This window comes from Rhinopithecus roxellana, chromosome 1, assembly GCF_007565055.1.
Source record: "Rhinopithecus roxellana isolate Shanxi Qingling chromosome 1, ASM756505v1, whole genome shotgun sequence".
Taxonomy (NCBI): Eukaryota; Metazoa; Chordata; class Mammalia; order Primates; family Cercopithecidae; genus Rhinopithecus; species Rhinopithecus roxellana.
Window position 1 is genome coordinate 128,064,975 of NC_044549.1, and position 15,458 is coordinate 128,080,432.

The 15,458-nt window shown below is 48.0% G+C and overlaps 1 protein-coding gene and 1 pseudogene across 1 annotated transcript in view; one reads left to right on the forward strand and one right to left on the reverse strand.

Moving 5' to 3' along the window:
- Positions 1 to 359, reverse strand: part of LOC104672774 — a 31,339-nt pseudogene extending 30,980 nt beyond the window's left edge.
- Positions 360 to 463: 104 nt separating this feature from the next.
- TRANK1 (tetratricopeptide repeat and ankyrin repeat containing 1) overlaps positions 464 to 15,458 on the forward strand; it is a 118,630-nt gene continuing 103,635 nt past the window's right edge. Inside the window, exon 1 of the mRNA XM_030930868.1 lies at positions 464 to 725. Within this exon, the coding sequence (XP_030786728.1) occupies positions 703 to 725 (23 nt within the window). The 5' untranslated portion in view covers positions 464 to 702. The remainder of the gene's footprint in view (positions 726 to 15,458) is intronic.

The window sequence follows — 15,458 nt, forward strand, 5'->3', positions numbered from 1 at the left end:
CCCGTACCCCCAGCCTCCCCAGAGTGGAGGGGCGAGCACACAGTAAGTACTTGATGTTCGCCTGACTCCTGAGCTCCTCCTCCGTGGGAGCTAGGAGGCTTCTTCTCCGTACCTCCTTTGTTGGAGGGAGGAACGAGGGAAAGAGAAAAGCCACACTGAGGCCGTTGACTGATCACTTTCTTTACCTCCCGGACAACAGCGGTGGGCCCCAGTAAGGAAAGCCGAATTCTCGCATGCCCGAGGAGTGTCGGAGGTGGTTGTGTGCCTAGTCCCTCCTGGTAAAGGGCTCGAAGCACTTGTTTTTCAAAGGCGGCCGAGAGCCATAGCACTGGAGCACTCGCTTGCATGATGGGAGACATCGAAACGCCCCTTTTGAACGCGATGACAAACACCCCCTCCCACTCAGTAGCGACGTGCACGCGACAGTTTTTGGGCTCTCGCAACTACGTGGAAACTTGGAATAGGTCTGCGGCTGCACACAGCCCGGGCGCCGGGGTTCCTGCGCCCCCCGCCCCCTCTGATCGCGGCTGGGTAGCGGAGCCCCAGCGAGCCGGGGGCCCCCGAGCGCCGCCTCTGCATCGCGCCGCCCCTGCCCCGGGCTCCGGTAGCTTTCGGGCTTCCGCACTGCCCGCCGCGCCCTGCCCACAGGGAAGCGCTTCCCGAGGCGGCGGCGGTCCTGGTGCGGACCCTCCGGCCGCAGCCATGTGGGACCCGCGGGCAGCTAGGTGCGTAGTGGCGCGGGAAGCACGGGGCACCTTCGGCCTTCCGGGCCCGCCACACTTCCCGGCGGGAGGCGGCCGCGCGCGGGGACTGGCGACCCTGAGGTAGCGGCCGAATGGGCCCGCCGGGACATCCCTGTGGGGCCCACAGCCATCTAGGTGCAGACCCGAGCCAGTCGTGCGGGGTCGGGCGCGGGGGACTGCTCCGGCCTTTCCAGTCCGGAGGGACCAGGGCTTGCGCTGCGACAGGACTACGGCGGCGCGCGGCCTGCCTAGCTCCCACCCCGGCATCGAAGCCTCAGCTCTTGGGCCCACCTCCGCATCCTCGGGGGTTCCCGGGGGCTGCCGGCACGTTCCTGACCAGCGAACGCGCCCCCGGGGCAAGCACTCTTGGCGGGCTGGCGCCCGGGAGCGGAGCACAGCGGTGCAAGGGAACCGTGCCAGGCGGGAAGGGCGGAATTTGCGGGGAACTTGAAGCGCGCTGGCCTCTTCCCGGCAGTAGGAGGCCTTCTTCCCTGCCCGCCGGATTGTGGGCTGCTGGGCTGGCTCAAACTGGACTGCACGGTCCATCAGCCTGGGCTCACCGAGTCTAGGGGCAAGGTAGTAGCAGGGACCCAAGGCTGGGAAGCGGAGTCCTTAGAAGCCTTTGCTTCTGCCTCAGAGCGTTTCCGAACCGGAGCTCGGAGTCTGTTACCTGGGAGGCGCGCTGCGTTTCCTCCCCACTCCTTGTCTCCGTCCCGCGGGTAGCCCTGTGCACTTGCAATCCGACTGAGATAGAGCCCATCTTTGGCGTGCAGCGCGAGCCACCTTTTCTCCCAGATGGGGGTGTTTCTGGGCGGTTGAAAGCTTTGGTGCTTCCTAGGAAAATTTTTATGGAAGTGTGCAATTTGGAAAATAAAAGAAAAATTTAAGAAACAGAAAGAGAACGGGGCTCTGAGGTCTCTAGTCCCCCGACCTGCTCCAGCCCAGTTGCCGCTGGCTCAATTAGTCCTTATGCGGGAACGAATAGCTGGGAGCAAAGGCCTTGTGTTCCCAGCATAGGTATGCTTTCCTGCTCCCTCGTGCTGAGCGTTTTGGGTGCCAGGATCCTTTTTGATACAAGACTGTTTCCCTAATGGCATCCTGTTTGGTCCTTTATAGAAAGAAAGAAAAAAAAGGACTACCTTGTGTGTGTTGGAGGGCGGGGGCGGTGGTCATAAATTTGTTTCAACTGTTGTCCAGGCAGGTCTGTTTTGTGTAGGATTGCAGGATAGGTTCTTGAGTTCATATGATCTTTGCTGGCTTTTGCATCCTCTGCGGGGGGTGGGGGGGTGGGTAGAGGTGGGATAGGCGTGTGTGGCATTCACTCCCAGAGTCACATCCCACTGCCACTGACCTATGTATGGGTTTCTAAGTCTTTTTTTTCGATCAAGATCCACACCCACCCACCTATATGTATATAATGTATATATACATAATATGTGTGTAATATTATATATATATATACACACACGCATACACCTACACATACACGTGTACAATTGGAGCAAGAGCTTCATGGTATTGTTATTCTTTCTACAGGGTGACGCACAATGATATTTTCCATTCTATTGCCACCCCACCCCCCACCAGAGGGATTCTCACTCTGTCATCCAGGCTGGAGTGCAATGAGGCAATCTAGGCTCACTGCAGCCTCCGCCTTCTGGGTTCAAGCGATTCTCCTGCCGCAGCCTCCGAAATAGCTGGGATTATGGGGCGGGGGATGGGGCGCCACCACGCCTGGCTAATTTTTGTATTTTTAGTGGAGACGGGGTTTCGCCATGTTGGCCAGGCTGGTCTCAGCCTCCTGACCTCAAGTGATCCACCCGCTTCTGCCTCCCAGAGTGCTGGGATTACCCGCCAGAGCCACCACGCGGGTGCATTCTTTTTTTTTTTTTAAAGCGGGTTGTAAATTGTTAACTTCACTTTATGACCGACTGACCAGCTTTACAGGGCAACTACAGGTTCTGTTTGGGCCAGTCTCCCAGAGTATGAGGAGACTGTCAGCATTTCACTGGGGAATTGACTTTGGAAGTGAGGACTTGGTGTAGGAGAGATGGAGACTGAAATTCATACTTGAGTAATTAGAATACTGTAGGACATGGCTGTGTGGTCCAAGCCAGTACCATCCGCAAAGACAGACCGCAGATGCTTCTGGTTACTTTCGTTCTGGCTATGTGTCCACACAGAGCTGGCCTCCTGCATGGATCCCAGTGGGGCCTTATGTGAATGCTAGGGAGGTAGGGGCATAATAGCTCCTGTTCTTTTTTTTGAGGAAGAAGAAAGGAAGATGCTGCAATGCTACTGCAAACTTGGATTCACAGTTTTCTAAAAGGATTCTTTGGGTCTTGTCTCAGAATTTCACAGCTGCAATCAAGAGCTGGACCATGATCATTTTATAGATGAAGAAATTAAGGCCCAGAAAGGCCATCACTTGTTAGTCATTACCAAGAAGTTAGTGTTAGATCTGGGATTAGACAACTTATCTCTTGACTTTCCAGTCCATGGCTCTCAGGAACCAAATAGAGACTGGCCTTGTGGAAATATTAAACTTCTCTCTGCTGGTTGCTTCCGTTTTCCTGAAGTTACTACCAAAGACCCATTTCTATAGTACATGCCCACATTATTTTGTCTTTGCTTTTGGGGATGAAGATTATTTTAGCAGCCAAGTAGAGCCTGCAGGCCCCCTGTTTGGGGAAGGTTAAGTGATCTGAAGAGGAGGGTTTTAAGAACTGAAGTGGGGGTTGAGGTGTGGGCCTCTCTGGCCGTTATCAAGTATGTGGTGTTGGTTTTCTTGACCTTGAGGAATGAACCCTCCACTGCCTTTCCAGATAGGGAAGGGGGTCTGACCCGTCAGTGCCTTGCCCTCAGAGTGACCACAGGCTCATTGCTTTTAAAACAAATTTCCTTGGAGTGCCGCCTGAGGTTCCCAAGGCCAAAAGCACCCTTGTAAGAAATCTTTACAAGAAAGAAAGATTTGGGGCAGCAAAGATGACACTGTAACAGTTACAGCAAAGATTGATACTTGGGCCGGTTACAGCGATGGGGAGAATGGTTAAGTTTAAGCTTTAAAAAAGAAAAGTACTGAACCAGATAAACAGGCATCTTTGGAACACAAAAATGTCACAGTGCCCAGCCAAGAGTGGTTACTCCTTTGGTCACTCCTTTGGTTAGTGAGGTTCATTCTGCCTGAGCAGACATTTTTCTTGGTCTAAAATTGCATAAGTATTGCCTTGTTTGTTTTTGTTGAAAATCTGGAAGTGTGAATAACCTTTGCCTAAGATACCCTGGACTCAGTTTACCTGAATCAATTCCATCTTTTGTTTAGATGTTGAGCCTCACTGTCAGTGCCTACCCTGCACTCACCATAGCATGCTTGTCTGAGCTCCTGTGAGCCTGGCGGGCTGGTGGGACTCCTGTGTGTCTTTTGGAGCCAAGCCGACTCTGGGTTTAGCTATATCTGTCTTTGAAGTTCCAGCAACATTTAGATTGGGAAATGTTTTTGTTTTTTAAGCACTGGGTCCTCCTAGCACTTGGAAAGAGGGCAGTATTCCCAGTCCTAAAAATCAGTGATGGTATTTTGGAGGAAACCAGGCCAGTAGTATACAACACATAAAATATAGAGAATTATAGCACTATATTGGGTGATCTTGATTCACTGGGACAAGAACGCACGGAGAGCAGCCTTGACCTTGGATGGGCTCATCCTTCATGTTCAGCTGTGGCCACCAGGGCAATCTTTTTTGCTCACCCTTAAGAATAGCTCATCTTCTGCCCATGAAGGTCCACTCTACCTGGGGGGCTCAATCATTGGTGACTTCTAGGGACTCATTGGCCTGAACTCATTGGCCAGGTACTAAGGCCATCTATAATCTGGCCCCCAGACTGTTGTTCTAATATGCTGTTTCTTCTTACTTTTCTCACCTCTACTTGCTTTTCAAGTCAGTTCTGCTCCTCAGATATATCCAAGGGTCTGTATTGGGCTATGGAGGATGTAAATACATAAGACATAGGCTCTGCTAATTGTGACAGAACAGAGTTAATGTCATGTGGACTTGTGGGAAAGGATTAGTGGAGGTGCAGACAAGCACTCTAAGAGACTTCCCAGCTCCTGAATCTTTCCCAGAAGAAGTATGGGAGGTCAGTTTTGAGCTGTACCTGAACAGGTGAAGAGCACTTCTAGCAGGCAGATTAGGGTTGCCAGGAGGGAGAGAGGGACATTCAGGTTAAAGGAGCAGCTTCTTACTAAGAATAAGGTGGGCCAGGCGCGGTGGGTCATGCCTGTAATCCCAGCACTTTGGGAGGCTGAGGTGGGTGGATCACCTGAGGTTTGTAGTTTGAGACCAGCCTGGCCAACATGGTGAAACCTTGTCTCCACTAAAAAATTAAAAAAATTAGCCAGGGATGGTGGTGCACACCTGTAGTCCTAGCTACTCAGGAGGCTGAGGCAGGAGAATCGCTTGAACCCGGGAGGCTGAGATTGCAGTGAGCCGAGATTGCGCCACTGCACTCAAGCCTGGGCTACAGCGTGTGACTGACTCTGTGTCAAAAAAAAAAAAAAAAAAAAGTCAACAAAAAGGCTTAGACCCTAAACATGAACATAATAATAGTTTACCCTGTGCCAGGCTCTATGTTAATTGTGTTTCATATATTATTGTATTTCATTCCCACATAAATATTTTGAGCAAGTCCCATTCTACAGACATACCTGTACTGGAATGTGAGCTTCATGAAGGGGCAGCAGTGTTTTTTGTTATTGTTGCTGTTTCACATAGCTCAAGCATCTAGCAGAGTACCTGGCACACAGTAGGGACCAATCAATATTTGTTGACCGTCTGAGGAAACAAGGAGTCCAGTCATGTATGTGATACTGTCCCTGTTTTCCAGTAAGGAAACTGAGGCCTAGAAATTAAGTGAATTTACCACCTGACACCAGGCCTGGGAGAGAGAAAAGTGGGACTTGATCCCAGATTTCTGGATTTTCTCTTCTGTGAGGAAAACACATATCCTTACATCTTCCTTCTGGGACTGGTCCCCAACCCTGTTAACACTGCTGTGCAAAGTCACGTGAATGGGAGGGAGCCACATGAATTTGGGGTCATGTGGCTAAATTATGGTGGGCACAAAGTGTTAGAGAATACTAGAAAGGTAAGCAGAGGTGTGTGCGTGTGTGTGTGTGTGTGTGTTAGAATGGGAATCTGAACTATTCGGACTTTATTCTACATGAGATTAGAGGCCATGGAAAGTGTGTTTGTGTGCCTGTGTATACACACAGCTCTGTGTTTTATTTATTTATTTATTTTTGAGACTGAGTTTCACTCTATCACCTAGGCTGGAGCGCAGTGGTTCGTTCTCAAATCACTGTAGCCTCCACCTCCTGGGTTCCAGCGATTCTCCTGCCTCAGACTCCTGCTGCAATTACCAGCACGTGCCACAATGCCCAACTAATTTTTGTATTTTTTTTTTTTTTTGAGACGGAGTCTTGCTCTGTCGCCTAGGCTGGAGTACAGTGGCACAATCTAGGCTCACTGCAGCCTCTGCCTCCTGCGCTCAAGTTATTTTCCTGCCTCAGCCTCCTGAGTAGCTGGGACTATACGTGCCACCACGCTCAGCTAATTTTTTTGTGTTTTGGTAGAGATCAGTTTCACCATGTTTCCCAGGCTGGTCTCGAACTCCTGAGCTCAGGCAATCCGCCCACCTCGGCCGCCCTAAGTGCTAGGATTACAGGGTAAGCCACCGTGCCTGGCTAATTTTTGTATTTTTAGTAGAGACAGGGTTTCACCATGTTGGCCAGGCTGGTCTCGGACTCCTGACCTCAGCTGATCTGCCTGCCTCGGCCTCCCAATGTGCTGGGATTACAGGTGTGAGCTGTCACACCCGGCCAGCTCTGTGTTTTATTTAGAAGTTTTGACTCTGGAGGCTGGCAGTGTGGATAAATACATCTTCCAGCCTGGCCAAAGTCCACAGTTTTTTCAAGGTAAAGTTCAAGTCCCTATGTATGTATCAGGAAACTATAAACTAGTGTTAGAACAGAGGCTAGAATGGGTGGACCCGGTGTCTCATACCTGTAATCCCAGCACTTTGGGAGGCTGAGGTCAGGAGTTTGAGACCAGCCTGGCCAACATGGTGAAACCTCGTCTCTACTAAAAATACAAAAAATTAGCGGAGGGTGGTGGCAGGCACCTGAAATCCCAGCTACTCAGGAGGCTGAGGCTGGAGAATCGCTTGAACCCAGGAGGCGGAGGTTGTAGTGAGCTGAGGAGACCATGTCATGCCATTGCACCCCAGCCTGGGCAACAGAGAGAGACTCCCTCTCAAAAAAAAAAAAAAAAAAAAAAGACAGAGGCTAGAACTCTGATTCTCCCAGTGCTGCTAAGGGGCCACCCTTCAGATGTCCTTGTCCATGGGAGATTGTTTTACCTATGGGGAGCTCCTGGACACCTCCAGACCCTCCCTATGCAGCAGTGACAGGTGTTTTCACCTCTCTGCTGGGTTTGACTTGCCTCTCAGATTGAGGAGGAAGCAAATTGCTGTGGTTTCCGGGTTGGGAGGTGGAATGAAGGGCATTAGTTAGCATTTAAAATGCTACATAGAGGTTTGGAGAAGGTTCTGGGTGGGGAGATTCCTGGGCTGCTATTATCAAAGCCCAAGTTCTCCTTTGATTAGAAAACATCTTTTTAACAGCTGTCACTGGAGTACCTGGTGTACTCCCTTTTTGGGGCTGCTCCCAGCTTCATCGCTCCTGGGACATTGCATAAACAATGGGAGCTATGAAGGAAAAATGGCAGCTATTGGGCAACTTGGGCCTAGCACAGATACTTGAGTCAAGATTTATGAGTAACCTGTGATTGGCTGATGCTTAACTAAATCATTTGTCTTGAAATAGTGTGGAATGCTAACTTATTGGTTATTCTTTGGGCTGGCTTTTGCAGGAATTTTATTTTAATTTTAAAGGACTCTTTTCTGATTTTCCCAATAACCTTTACTCTTTGTACACCTCTTCTGTCCTATGGGTTGTTAACACAGATTTTTATATCAGACTTAAGTTTGTTCCTTGCTTGGAGAAGTCCCTTCATTTTGTGTAAATCTATTTCCTGACCTGTGAAATTGGGATATATGTACCTCCTGGCATTCTTAAATACATTCAGTGAGAAGATTCTTGAGATGGGTTTAGGACAGGACTGGGCACGTAGTAAGTGCTGAATACATTTTACTTGTTATCATGCAGCTGTCTTGAACTATTCATCCAAATAATGATCTGGAAAAACAACAGTCTGTGGCACACTGAGGAGAAATCATGTGTCTACCACTAGCTACACAAAGCGGGAGATGCCTTAGGGTCTCCTCTTTGGAGGTTGAATGACTGAGACTCCACTTCAGACCCAGGAGTTGAAATTGATCTGTCTTTGGTCTTTGCCATTTATTTATTTATATATTTTTTGAGACAGAACCTAACTCTGTCGCTCAGACTGGAGTGCAGTGGCATGATCTCGGCTCACTGCAACCTCTGCCTCCCAGGCTCAAGCAATTCTGCTTCAGCCTCCAGAGTAGCTGGGATAACAGGCAGTTGCCACCATGCCTGGCTAATTTTTGTATTTTTAGTAGAGATAGGATTTCATCATGTTGGCTAGGGTGATCTCAAACTTCTGACCTCGGGTGATCCACCTGCCTCAGTTTCCCAAAGTGCTGGGATTACAGGCGTGAGCCATTATGCCAGTCTGTCTGTCTTTTAGCAGTATTTCTTGAGCATTTTCCTGGCTTGGTTTTAGGGAGTTGGAACCATCATCTGTCTTTCAGGGCCCATCTCATCTGCACACTGTCCATGACTAAAACGTGGGGCAAGGTTCTCAGCTCATCATTCCTCGAGAATAACTGTTTTTAGTTTGAGTTTACACTCTTCATCCTTTTTTTTTTTTTTTTTGGAGTTAAAATAGTCCTCCTTTTGTGAAATTATTGGGGCAGTAGATGGTACTTTTTAGGAAAGTTCTTTTTTGGCAAAATTAACTGTTGATAACCCTATCTTAGATTCCCCTTTTTTTTTTTTGAGATAGAGTCTTGCTCTGTTACCCAGGCTGGAGTGCAGTGGCGCAATCTTGGCTCACTGCAAGCTCCGCCTCCAGGGTTCGCGCCATTCTCCTGTCTCAGCCTCCCAAGTAGCTGAGACTACAGGCGCCGGCTACCAAGACCGGCTAATTTTTTTGTATTTTTAGTAGAGGCAGGGTTTCACTGTGTTATCCAGGATGGTCTCAATCTCCTGACCTCGTGGTCCACCTGCCTCGGCCTCCCAAAGTGCTGGGATTATAGGCGTGAGCCACCGCGCCCGGCTTTTTTTCTTTTTTTGAGACAGGGTCTCACTCTGTCACCCAGGCTGGAGTGCAGTGGTGCGATCATAGTTCACTGCAGCCTTGACCTCTTCTGTCTCAAATGATCCTCTCACCTCAGTCTCTTGAATAGCTGGGACTACAGGCATGCACCACCATGCATGGCTAACTTTTACTTTTTTTGTGGAGATGTGATCTTGCTTTGTTGCCCAGGCTGGTATTGAATTCCTGGCCTCAAATCATCCTCCCACCTTGGCCTCCCAAAGTGCTGGGATTACAGGCGTGAGCCACCACGCCTATCCCTTTTCTTTTTTCGTGTGTGCAAATGTTACTGTTTTCCATTTCCAAAAAGCTAGGAACCACTGATCCTCCAGGATTGTTCTTTGCTTTTAGCATTTCCGAATCTCCAGGACTAGAATTGCTCTTGGGGATGTGTGACCTTGTTTGCTGACCATTAGATTCTCAACAGGTGATTATTAATTTGTATACATCTTTTTCCTTTGTTTTCCCCAAGTAGCTAACAGCTTTGGTGATTGTATTTTGATTGGACTTACCTGGTTGTTTCTGGTTTGTACTTTGTGCGGTTGGCTTTTATTTAAACTTTGTATCTTTCTCCAAGGAACTGCTGACTGTTCAGCATTTCTTGGTTTTACAGGAAATGGCCAGAAATCCAACAGCACCAGTGAAATAATCTAGTTTGAATTAAATCCCCCAAACTTTTATTTCTTTTCTAGTCCTCCAGCTTAATCATCTGCTTCTGATAAATAAGAAGTGGCCAGAGATTCATTTATTCATGCAACAAATGCTGAGCCCTTGGATTGCAGAAATAATAAGGCTTACTAAGACTTAGTTTTTGCCTTAAAAATTCAGGCTTCGGCCATGTGCAGTGGTGGCTCACGCCTGTAATCCCAGCACTTTGGGAGGCCGAGACGGGCGGATCACGAGGTCAGGAGATCGAGACCATCCTGGCTAACACGCTGAAACCCCGTCTCTACTGAAAATACAAAAAAAACTAGCCGGGTGAGGTGGCGGGCGCCTGTAGTCCCAGCTACTCCGGAGGCTGAGGCGGGAGAATGGCGTAAACCCGGGAGGCGGAGCTTGCAGTGAGCTGAGATCCGGCCACTGCACTCCAGCCCGGGCGACAGAGCAAGACTCCGTCCCTAAAAAAAAAAAAAAAAAAAAAGGAATTCAGGCTTCTAGGGAAAGCAGTAAAACAAATTAGTGTCTGGCACAGAGCTGTTGAGACCAGCACAGTGCCCCAAACATACAGGCAGGGTGGGAAATAATATGGCAAAAGAACAAGTAAATCATAATTCAGGGGGTTAAGTGATATAAAAGCTACACACAGAACCTTATAGAGGTGCGTTAAGAGCAGCAGCAGTGACTGTGGCCCCTCACCCTCCCAGGGTGGGCATGCAGGGAGACCATGAGGTTTGGAGGGGGTTAGAGTGGAGGGAGGGAGAAGGGTCCAGAGAATCTGAAAGTCCCTTGGGGAAGAGCTGATGTTCATGGAAATTGTGCTGGGAGGCAGATGGGGTTGGGGCCTGGGTGATCTTGTTTTTTTTTTTTTTTTTTTTTGAGATGGAGTCTAGCTCTGTCACCCAGGCTGGAGTGCAGTGGCACAATCTAGGCTCACTGTAACCTCCTCTGCCTCCCAGGTTCACATGATTCTCCTGCCTCAGCCTCCTGAGTAGCTGGGATTACAGGTGTGCACCACCACGCCCGGCTAATTTTTGTATTTTCAGTAGAGACAGGGTTTCACCATGTTGGCCAGGCTGGTCTCGAACTCCTGACCTCGTGATCCACCCACCTCGGCCTCCCAAAGTGCTGTGATTACAGGCGTGAGCCCGCGCGTCCGGCCGATCTTGGGGTCTTTTTAAACCTGGACACATAGCACATGATCTGATGGGGCCTTGGGGACTGTCTTATTGTGGCGAAGAGGCCAAGCTGGAGCTGGGTGAGGGTGGGCCAGGGAGAGCAGTGAAAAGGCCAATTTTGTAGTAATCCAGCCTGGCAAGGAAGATACCTCTGGAGGGTGAGTGTGACCCCAACTCAGGGATAGCTATTCTGGAGCCTGCATGCCTCCTAAGGGAGGCAAGCTGGGAATGAGCCCGAGAACAGGTGACTGTGTGTCTTTGGCTTGTTGTTTCCTAGTTAGGACATTCTGGATGCTTGTGCTCAAATGCACAAGTTGATTTTTTGGCCCAAGTCTTTGTTGTCATGTAAATTGGGAATGGCACATAGCATTCATCTGGGGCGTGAACATGTGGCCATGGAATGAATGTTTCACAAAGGATTCTGAGGCCTTGTCAGGTGCTGCAGGAAGGAATACTGTGACCAGAGATACCCAGGGTGGGGTGAGGGTAGGACACCTCTGGTATTATAGACGCTTGTCTAATGTGAAGCTGTAGAGAAGGGTGAAACAGGCAGGTCACTTTTCCTTGCTTCCTTCCTTTTTAATGAATGAGAGACAAAATAGCCAAACCATTTGTCTAAATTTGCCCTCCTTCTGTCTAGAAGGAGGAAAGTTCTTGAAGGGTGCTTAGTAACCAAGGAAGGGGTAGGGAGCAGCTGGGCCTCAGGGCAATGGAATGTGGAATTTGGGGGCTGTAGGAGCCCCACTTTCTGCCTTTCTTCTCTCTGGGCACAGGCATTGTATTCTTGCACCCCAGAAGTTGGCTTCTTCTTAGGGAAGGAAGTAAGGCTGCAACCCTCTGGAGCCTCCCATCTCAGCTTCCAACACAAGGGGACTCTTTCCAAAATTCTAGTTCAGAAACTCCCAGGAAAGGGCCTTGTCCTGGCAGGTCTGGCCCATGGAGCATACACAAGGCCCTGGCCTGCCTCTGTGTACCTTGGCTCTGCCCTGGAAGGCCTTTGCAGTGAGCCGAGCAGCCATCTAGAGCATGCCTACAATGATGATACTGCCTTCCAGCTGAAAAGGATTTCTTAGGACCCCTGAGCAAGTGCCCTGTTTCCTAAAGGAACAATCACAGTAGAAAGAGTTGGGGCCATTTCCAGGCATCGCAGTCTGACCTGTCCCACCCCTCATCCTCACAGCCTAGCTTAGCTTGGGAAGTGGGGCAAGGTCTTGAGTCCCACAGACTTTCTCAGCTGTAACTGCTTAATTGATTAGTAATTTCAGGGAACTCCTTTGAAAAATAGGCAAATACTAGGGCTATGTTTTTACTAAATATTTCCTCCTTACTGGGTAAACAAAGCAAAGGTTCTGTAAATGTTGCAGGGATTACACTCAAATAACATGCAGGGATCACCATGGCCCCTATGTCATTAACCTGAAACACCATGAACCAGGGGCAAGCCCTGGGATCTAGGCCTGTCTTTCCTGCCCACCAGAAATTGCAGGTGACAGGTAGCGTGGACCAGGGTGCTGGGGTGGGTGCTAGGAGATAAGCCTGGGTTTCCCCTCTGGTGTTCACTGCTGTGGGGCCTGGCTCGAGGCCCCCTAATCTCTTAGCTTCGGGTTCTTTGCTCTAGAAATTGTAGTCCAACCATGTCACTTTTGTTGGGAATAACATTCAAAGTCCTAAGGAGATTGAACACTCAAACAGAAGATTCTTAGGAAAGCAATTGTACTTCTGCGCAGAGGGGTGCCTCCTTGGCCAGTCACCTTCAGGCAAGGCAGCCAGCCCTGTTCACCCTTTGGCCTTCAGGCAGCACTGGAGAGTGCCAGGATAGTTACCATAGAAGCCAGCTGCTGAAAGACTGAAAAGAGTAAGTGAACCCAGGTCCCTCACCCTAACTGGGTAGTGATGGTCAGAGCGCACCTGAACAAAGGGGCACAAGAGCCTTTATTCCTGATGCAAGTCCTGCCCCGTACCCTTTCCCCATTGGCCAGGTTCGGGTCATAAATTCTAAACTAATCCCGGTTGGCTAAACATTTGAACGTTTTTTAGATAAGGTGGGCACGTAAGGGAGAGAGAGGAAAGGGGAAAGGGGAAGGGGTATCCCCAACGAGTAGAGAGCTAGTCTTCTTTCCAAATAAGGAAAGGAATGTGAGCTAGTACTGATAATGCCTGGTACTGTGGCATATCTGAGCATGTAACAAAGAAAGGAGGAAAAAAAGAGAAAAAGGGGCTGGGGGGGACTATGAATTAAAGAATAAATGATTGATCAGGCTATTTGAAGAGAAACCTCATCATATCCCACACTTTATTGCATTTTTTTCTATTTACATGGTTCTGTGAATGTATTCAGAGTGGTGGTGTATTAGTTTCTTAGGGCTGCAATAACAAATTACCACAAATTAGATGACCTAAAACAACAGAAAAATATACTCTCTCATAGTTCAGTAGCATTCTTCCCATTCCCAGATCTGTTCCCCAAAGATCACTGCTCTTACTAGTTTGTTAAGTCAGAAATCTCTCTATAGATGAAGTGTGCACACATATATCCTTAAGCTCTTCAACTCGTTCTCCAAGTTGCTCTCCAGTTTGCTTTATTCACTTCAATTGCATATTTTGACACTCTGATAGCTCTAACGCATAGGTTTTGTGTGGTGTGTGTGTGTGTGTGTGTGTGTGTGTGTGTGTGTGTGTGTGTTTGAGATGGAGTCTTGCTCTGTTGCCCAGGCTGGAGTGCAGTGGTGCGATCTCGGCTCACTGCAACCTCCACCTCCCGGGTTTAAGCGATTCTCCTGCTTTAGGCTCCTGAGTAGCTGGGATTAAAGGCACGCGCCACCGCACCTGGCTGTTTTTTGCATTTTTAGTAGAGACGAGGTTTCACCACGTTGCCCAGGCTGGTCTCGAACTCCTGATCTCAAGTGATCCACTCACCTCTGCCTCCCAAAGTGCTGGGATTACAGGCGTGAGCCACTGCACTCAGCTGTGCACTTAACATTTCTACAGACAGATGTTGTACTGCTTTATCCTGCCATGGCAGTATGTGAGTGAATCTCTACCTATAACCATGTTGATTTAAAGTATTTTCAGTGCCTTTTGATATATAGGAGTTTATAATTGTCATGGATTTATGTCTGTTACTTTCTTTATGATTTTTGCTTTTGTATCATTAGAATGACCTCAGTTGTGAAGATTACATAAAACTACACTAAAGCTTTTCTGGATTTATGTAATTCAATAATCTAACAAGATATGAAAAGGTTATGAAGAAAAGTCTCTCTCCTGTGTTCTCTGCCCCACCCTCCCAATAAGGGTAAATAATTTTATTTCTAGTGGATCTTTACAGATTTTATTTTTAAGAGACAGATTCTCCTGCTCTGTCACCTAGGCTACAGTGCAGTGGTGCAATCATAGCTACCTGTAACCTCAAACCCCTAGGCTTAAGTGATCCTCCCACCTTGGCCTCCCAGAGTGTTGGGATTACAAGTGTGAGCCACCACACCTGGCCCAGAATTTCTTTATGCATATATGAGCAAATGCAAATATATATTCTTTCTTTCTTTTTGTGACAGGGTCTTGTTGTGTTGTCCGAGCTGTAGTGCAGTAGCGTGATCATGGCTAACTGCAGCCTTGACCTGGGCTCAAGTGATCCTTCTGCCTCAGCCTCTTGAGTAGTTGGGACTATAGGTGTGTGCCACCATGCCCAGCTAATTTTTGTATTCTTTGTAGAGATGAGGTCTCACTGTATTGCCCGGGCTGGTCTGGAACTCCTGGGCTCAAGTGATCCACCTGTCTTGGTCCCCCGAAGTGCTGGGATTACAGGCATGAGCCCCTGCACTTGGCTGCAAATATTAATATGTATTCTTATTCAGCCCCTCTCTTTCTTTCGGCACAAAAGAGAGCATAATATACACACTATTCTGCATTTGCTTTTTCCAATATATTTTGGAGGTTATCCTAGATCAATATACAGAACCGTCTTCATTCTTTTTTTTTTTTAACATTTGATTAATATTTTGTTTTTGGGTGGGTGTGCTGCACTTCAATTTATTGAACCAATCCCCCGTTGATGGGTATTCAAGTTGGTCCCAGTCTTTTATTATTACAAGCAACATGACAGTGAATGACCTTATACATTTGCCATTTCCAATGTATGCAGTCAGTCTGTAAGATCCATTCCCAGAAGTAGTCAGTTGCTGGATCAAAGGCCATATGTATGTGTCACTTTATTAGGTATTGCCAAATGTCTTCCTAGAGTGGTTGAAGATTATCTAAAATCTGTACCTATATTTTCTCCTAGTGCTTTTCCTTTTCTCAGTGCTTTTTAAAAAATGAGATATTTGCATGTAATAAATGGCACAGATTTTAAGTTACTGTTCAATGAGTTTTAACAAACATACACACCTGTGTGGGCCCCACCACAATGTCAAAATACACATTTCTATTCTTCCAGAAAGTTCACTGATACCCCTTTCCAGTCAGTCCCCCTCTCTTTTTTTGGCAATCACTGTTCTGATTTCTTAGATTTATCTGTTCTAGAA